This window comes from Phaseolus vulgaris, chromosome 7 (assembly GCF_051622355.1).
Source record: "Phaseolus vulgaris cultivar YP4 chromosome 7, ASM5162235v1, whole genome shotgun sequence".
Classification (NCBI taxonomy): Eukaryota; Viridiplantae; Streptophyta; class Magnoliopsida; order Fabales; family Fabaceae; genus Phaseolus; species Phaseolus vulgaris.
Window position 1 is genome coordinate 13251312 of NC_143504.1, and position 6721 is coordinate 13258032.

Below are 6721 nucleotides of genomic sequence, written 5' to 3' on the forward strand. Positions count from 1 at the left end.
TTTCCCAAACCGCCATAGAACTGGCCGCCACAAAGTTTAATGTGACGGTTTTATGTTACCCGCCGCAACACCCGCCACTTTAAACATAGTGTAAATAGTGGCGGTTTTCATATGTAAGGAGTGTCAGTTATAACTGTCGCAATTTACAATGATTGAAGAAAATTCTAACACCATAATATACGTAAGTAGTGGCATTTTTAACTGACGTAATTTTAATACTGAATAAATAAAATTTAACCCCTTTTTGTAATCTGTTTTATACAATTATAAATTAACCACCACTTTTTTATATTCTATTTTATACAATTATAAAATTTAACCACCACTTTTCATAATTAAATAAAATAATGTATAAAGTTATAACCATCCATTCATTTCATTGAAAATTAAAGCACACATAATAATGTTCAAAAGTTTATATGTAATTGAAAATTAAAACACATAAAAAGTTCATACATCCCTAATCAAATTCAAAATTACAACACATAATTGTTCAAAAGTTCATATATCCCTAATCAAGTTTAAAATTAAAACACACATCCCTAATTAGTTTTGCTTCCGGCACTTGATCCTATTACTTGATTAGGTGATGGAGCACCACTTCCATAATCTGATGCCTGAAATAAATAATTTGAAGTTAATGAATTTGTATGTTTATAATTATAAAATAAAAGACACTAATAAATATTTAAATATATTAATACCTCATTGGTGGATGCATGAACCAAATTAGCTGCCATTGCAGCAAAATGTTCTGGAACATCTTTTCTTGAAGCAATATATGCAAGCAAAGTGTTCATTTGATTTTTCAGAGTTGCAAGCTCATTTTCCATTTGAGTTACCTTGTCCTCCACATTTGACGAAGTTGAACTAGAGGAAGCATGGTTCATACCACTTAGCCTTGTTGTGGATCCTTTGAAAGCAAGGTTGGGACAAGCTCCATATGATAGCCCTCTAACTCGACCCGGATGCTCCTTTCCAAATATGACACCAATTGGATCTTCTGGAGATATATCTGAACCACCTTTTGGATTTGTCAACATTAGTTCATCAATTTTTTCCTGGATAAAATAGAAAATAATCAAAAGAACAACATATATACTTGTTAGAATATATTATGGCAGCAGTAAACATAATAATCAGGCATCCCAATAGCATGAGCATTTGCATGTAATCAGGATGCTTACTCAGGAGGAAGATTTGATGTATGCAAGCAATCCAATATATCATCATGATCAATACATCATCATCAAAGCAGTCCAATATATTTTCATGATCAATACATCATCATCAAAGCAGTCCAATATATTATCATAATCAGTACATCATCATCAAAGCAGTCCTATATATTTCCATGATCAATACATCATCATTAAAGCAGTCCAATATATCATCATGATCAATACATCATCATCAAAGCAATCCAATATATTTCCATGATCAATACATCATCATCAAAGCCGTCCAAACACTTACCCCAATTTCCAGTGCCTCATCATTCACATATGTGCCATTTTTCCTCTTATGTGTGATCTTCCACATTTCAGCTCGTCCAATATTTTTACCAGTCTCAATTTTCTATATGTTCAACAATAATAACATAAGTATAATGTGGTGAAAATTGTAATATATTAAAATTAAAATAGAGAGCACAATATAAGTAAACAAATACCAAATTATTTCTTCTTCTTGACAAAGACATAGCACCACCGACAAAGACAAAGACATTCAACCCATTTGCATACTCAATGGTGTTTCGTGGTTTACAAATCCTCGATTTATCAATTGGCATGACTACACCAAAACAACAAAATAAAACATTACTTATCTAGTAATGTATACATATATTATATATTAAACTGAAGTAAAAAAAGTTAACCAAAACAAACTTACTTGGATTGATGGTTGTGAAGCTGTGAAGCTGCTAGATAATTGTGAAGCTGGAAAATGTCCATTAGACACATCAAAGATAGACGTTATCATTAGATTACAGTAAAAAAATAAGTTCACATAACAAAAAATGAAATAACAAACTCAAGTTCACATAACAAAAAAGTTCAAACAAATTTAGTCACTAACCAATGTGGACTTTATGGTCCATTCATCAACGAGGGAATAAGTAAAGACTATTAATGAAAGTTGAGCTAAAAAAAATCTTTAATGACTCAGTTTAGAAGACAGGCAAATAATCACTTTTATGGTTCTATATATTCTATCAGATTCCAATTTAGTGCACTGTTCCAAATATATATATATATATATATATATATATATATATATATATATTATTTGTTATCTTATATTCATTATGAAGATTGTTATCTTATATTTCTTATTAAGAACTAGACTCACCTTATTTTGCACCCTTTAGAATAGACTATAAAATAACTCTCATATTATATTAAAACTTAAACTGAATCTTATAAATCAGTGAAATTTACATCTATCTATATATTATAAAATGATAAATATCTTTAATTAGTAGGATCTTCCATATTTATTCCATGTCTTTGTAGCACGCTTTGCAGTCTAAAGCTGCCAAGGAGACTAAAATGGTAGCAAAGCAAAAGGGCACACTCCATCAGTTACATGTGAAACCCTTTACTGTGTATTCTGCAAAAATAGATGAAATTCGATGAAATTCAGTTATTTACTATTAATGAGAAGTTGGTAATATTAATGTTGCTTAAAAAATAGTATATTCATGTCAAATATATATAAATACAAACAAAATTGCTAATTTATCTTGACCATATCATGTGTTTAATTTCTAAAAATTCCCTGTATCCAAATCATACCCATACCATATTATGTACCTAGGCCTCATAGCCCAAAAGTTCAATCTTTTGGGTGACAACACATTAATCATTTTATATCCGATAACTTTAAAACACCTTAAGTTGCATAAAACCAACAATAGTTCTCCAAAACGTATAGAAGATACCCCAGTTAAACAGAATAAATCCAATCAATTAACAGAAAAGTTTATGTAGTAAAAAAATGGCTCAACAGAGTCTGAGTGCACAGTTCAAGTGAACTAATGAAAACAAAAATCTACAGATTAAATGTACATTAATTACATATATTCCACAAAGTAATGACCGTACCTCTTTTTCTTTTAACAGAGCTGCATAATTAACTGATAAAGCTTTAATTTCTGCCTCAGATGTTAGAAGTTTCTTGATTTCAGCTTTGTACTGTTCTATCTACAAATAGTAGAGCAAATATTGAAATTACATCTTTTCCTTTTGGGTTATAAAATGACATCTTATTTGACCATCCACTTCTAAAGTAAGGGGATTCAAGGGAGCAAAAGAAGTTATACACATTTACATATTTGGACACTACAATGTCAAGCATAGATAACAAATTTTCACCAATTAACCTACTGAAATACAGTGTCCATCATGTTAGATTATTTCTTAGAGGATGAAAATTATATTCGCAGTTCTTGAATGTGCCTTTAGTCATGAAATTTGTCAACATTCATAAAATGGTTTATTACTGAAGAAATTAATATCCAAGTACCCAAAGACTAATTTCCCTGATCAGGAACAAATATGGCCAATGATAAGTATAGTCCTGAACCACCATGAGTACATGATTCCGACCACTACTCATGTGACATGTACTTGAATTTTTAAATTTCGGAGAAAGAATTAATTAAACTCGACTACTATTTGCTAAGTTGAAATTTTGTTTACTGCAAGCAAAATGAATTAAGTTTTTCTATAGACTAAAGTTTATACACAAATTCAAATTAACTTTTGAAAATGTTAATTAAGAAATCTTCTATAGATTAAAATTTCAACTTGTAAGAAACTCAATTCATTCCACCATCATACTTTCTTCTCCTGTAAATATTTATTGAGAAATTTATCTCTAAGGAGCAGAACCTTTGACCAAAGTGTCACTTACCTGCTAATGAATTGAACAAGACCATGTATTCTAGTATGCAACTAGAAGGGAGAGAAAACCAAACTGCACATCACTTCTCACACTTATTTGTGATCAAATGAGAATCATTTGTTCCAAATAGTGTTTTCAGGTAATTCTTATGCTGGGTTGAAATCCATTCACTGTTAATCCTCCATCAACACATATAACCTGTCCAGTGATGTAAGAAGCACCAGGCAAGCAAAGGAAAGTCACCAACGAAGACACTTCTTCAGGTTCTGCTATACGCTTAATTGGAGTACGGGACAAAATTTCATCCACAAACTTTTGGTCTTTCAACAACTACCAAAAAGAAAAAAATCAAGTTAGATCAATCACATTGCTAACATCATCTAACAAAGATAAACACCAGTAGTAATATACTCATTTCAACACTTTCACATTGTATTTCTTTTAGTGCAATAAAAAAGTATGTCAGACACAACAGGAAATACTTGATGGCCAGAGTAATTCATTTATCCATCAATCCACAGACCTTATAGATTAGAAAGGGTTCACTATGTTGGTTTTATGATAATGGGAGTCAATAGTATATGACATCCTTTTTAACATGTTCTTTTTAACATCCAAAATCCAATAAAATAAACCACAACTAATCTGTTTGACATAAAAACGGAAACTACTGTACTGAACATTATAAAATAATTTCACAAAATAAAATTTAAAGAATGAAAATAACATAATTGTATTAGGGGTACCTGCAATCAAAGAATGAAAATAACAGAATTGAGAGAAAGAAAGACAAGTTTCCAAAGAGTAGAGCTCTCTCTGGCAAGAGAGGAATCTGTATGCTCCAATTATCCACACTTGAAAAGGGTTAGCTATGAGAGGAAAAAGATCTTTATTGAACTGATTCAACGTAAATTAATACAAGAGGACATATATAGAGAGAACTCTACCCCCAAGAGTAATGATTACAATGATTTCTAGTATCTTAGAGTAAAACACTAGTTATAACCACAATATCTCGTGGCAACTCAACAAAATATTTTCTCCTCACTCAACATCCACTATTGGATCCCCCAGGATGATCTCAACATTTTCCCAAAGGAAAAAGACCAACCCCACTCCCCTCTAGCAGAATCAACCATTCTCCAAATACTCCTTCTCTACTAATTGAAACAGAAATACACCTAAACGGAACCACTAAACAATCAATCCTACTTTTTATTCTTAGGTTTACAACTATGGACCTGAGTGGGATATCAATTCCCTGCCCAATAGAGTTAGCCTTGTCCTCAAGGCTGAAACCTGGAAAGGGCAAATGGTTGTTGCAGACCGCCAAATGGCTTTCTCAACAAATCTGATTCAACAATGTCAAGACGATGCAGTGTCATTCTTTTACTCATACGTGAATGGGCAAGCTTCACCTATGAACCATGTAAGAAAATAGACCATTCTCCTCACTCAACAAAGACCCTTGGATACAGAAAAGCAGTTTCTGCAGGATTGGAACAAAAAATGAGTTTTAGAATTCTCTCACCTGCCTTTGTGATAACTTGCTTTAATTGCTCGAAAATCAGAACTCGAGTCAGGAAACTCTTTCTCCCCTGCCGCCTCTGTGATAACTTGCTTCAATTGCTCTTTAGCTACCTAGTATAAAGATGAAACACATAATGAAATACACAAATAGAATCACATGACAAATCCTAAACATCAAATTACCTTCAAATCGGTTCCGTGTAGAGGCAGAGAGAGTAGGTTTTGTGAGGCAGAGAGCGCTAGGGTTCGTATGGAGGCAGAGTTCGTGTGAGGCAGGCATGGTTAGGGTTCGTGTGAGGCAGAGAGCCCTAGGTTCGTGTGGAAGCAGCAAGCACTAGGGTTCGTGGGAGCCAGACATCGCTAGGGTTTGTGTGAGGCAGAGTGCTCGATTCGTGTGGAAGCAGCGCAGGGTTCATGTGAGTGTGAGGCAGAGAGAAGGACGAGAGTGAAAGTGTTAGACTTAGGGTTCACTCTTGTTTTCAAAATGAAATTCAAAAAAATTTATTTTCTTAAGTTTTCAAAAAAAAAATCATTTTTCAAGTGAAAAACTGAAGGATTTTTAAATCAAGTTAAAAATGTGAATATAGGAATAAAGAAAGTTTTTAATTCTGAAAGAAAATTACGACAGTTAAAAATGACATAATTTGAAAGATAATTATGGCGGTTAATGAAATTACGTATTATACTGAAACTTGTGGCGATTATTAATAACCGCCATATTAAAACCGCCACTTTTTACATATTTTTTTGTAGTGATAGTAAAACCCTAGAAGACCATCTAAGTCACCTTAGGGAAGTTCTTCTAGTGCTTAGGAAAAATAGTCTTTTTGCAAATAGGGATAAGTATACCTTTTGTGTAGATAGTGTAGTTTTCTTAGGCTTCATAGTAAACAAAAAGGGGGTGCATGTAGATCCCGAGAAAATCAAAGCCATCTGCGAGTGGCCCACTCCACAAAATGTAAGTGATGTAAGAAGTTTTCATGGGTTAGCTAGCTTCTATAGAAGGTTTGTACCTAATTTTTCTAGTCTAGCTTCTCCTTTGAATGAACTTGTTAAAAAATATGTTGCATTTTGTTGGAATGAAAAGCATGAGCAAGCCTTCCAAAGGCTAAAAGCTCAACTCACCAATGCACCAATTCTATCTCTCCCAAATTTTTCCAAAACTTTTGAGATAGAGTGTGATGCATCGGGGGTAGGCATAGGTGCGGTATTGTTGCAAGGTGGACACCCCATGACTTATTTTAGTGAAAAACTCCATGGTGCCACCCTCAACTAACCCACC

General features: G+C 33.0%; 1 protein-coding gene across 8 annotated transcripts; it reads right to left on the reverse strand.

The window, feature by feature from the left end:
- Nucleotides 1-404: 404 nt before the first annotated feature.
- Nucleotides 405-5950, reverse strand: LOC137828364 (uncharacterized). 8 transcript variants are annotated; one of them, XR_016523296.1, is made up of 10 exons: nt 5623-5950; nt 5441-5550; nt 3919-4239; nt 3108-3206; nt 1894-1940; nt 1673-1794; nt 1477-1578; nt 1188-1342; nt 705-1061; nt 405-617 (listed from the first exon to the last, which is right to left on the reverse strand). XR_016523296.1 is itself a non-coding variant. In XM_068634895.2 (9 exons), the coding sequence occupies exons 6-9, from the start codon at nt 1790-1792 to the stop codon at nt 543-545; spliced, it is 654 nt and encodes a 217-aa protein (XP_068490996.1). In that variant the 5' UTR covers nt 1793-1794; nt 1894-1940; nt 3108-3206; nt 3919-4239; nt 5441-5550; nt 5623-5950; the 3' UTR covers nt 405-542. The 8 variants fall into 8 exon arrangements, 7 of the variants coding, with proteins under 7 accessions (XP_068490996.1, XP_068490998.1, XP_068490997.1 ...); XM_068634895.2 differs by lacking the exon at nt 1188-1342; XM_068634897.2 differs by lacking the exon at nt 1188-1342 and having other exon boundaries at nt 5445-5550; nt 5623-5920.
- Nucleotides 5951-6721: the final 771 nt, after the last annotated feature.

What these genes read in the sequence shown, in the direction of transcription:
- LOC137828364 (XM_068634895.2), bottom strand. Translation starts at nt 1,792, where the DNA reads ATGCCAATTGATAAATCGAGGATTTGTAAACCACGAAACACCATTGAG. An exon ending in CAAGAAGAAGAAATAATTTG is followed by an intron (nt 1,579 to 1,672) that starts GTATTTGTTTAC and finishes TTGAACATATAG; the next exon opens with AAAATTGAGACTGGTAAAAA. An exon ending in TTCATGCATCCACCAATGAG is followed by an intron (nt 618 to 704) that starts GTATTAATATAT and finishes TATTTATTTCAG; the next exon opens with GCATCAGATTATGGAAGTGG.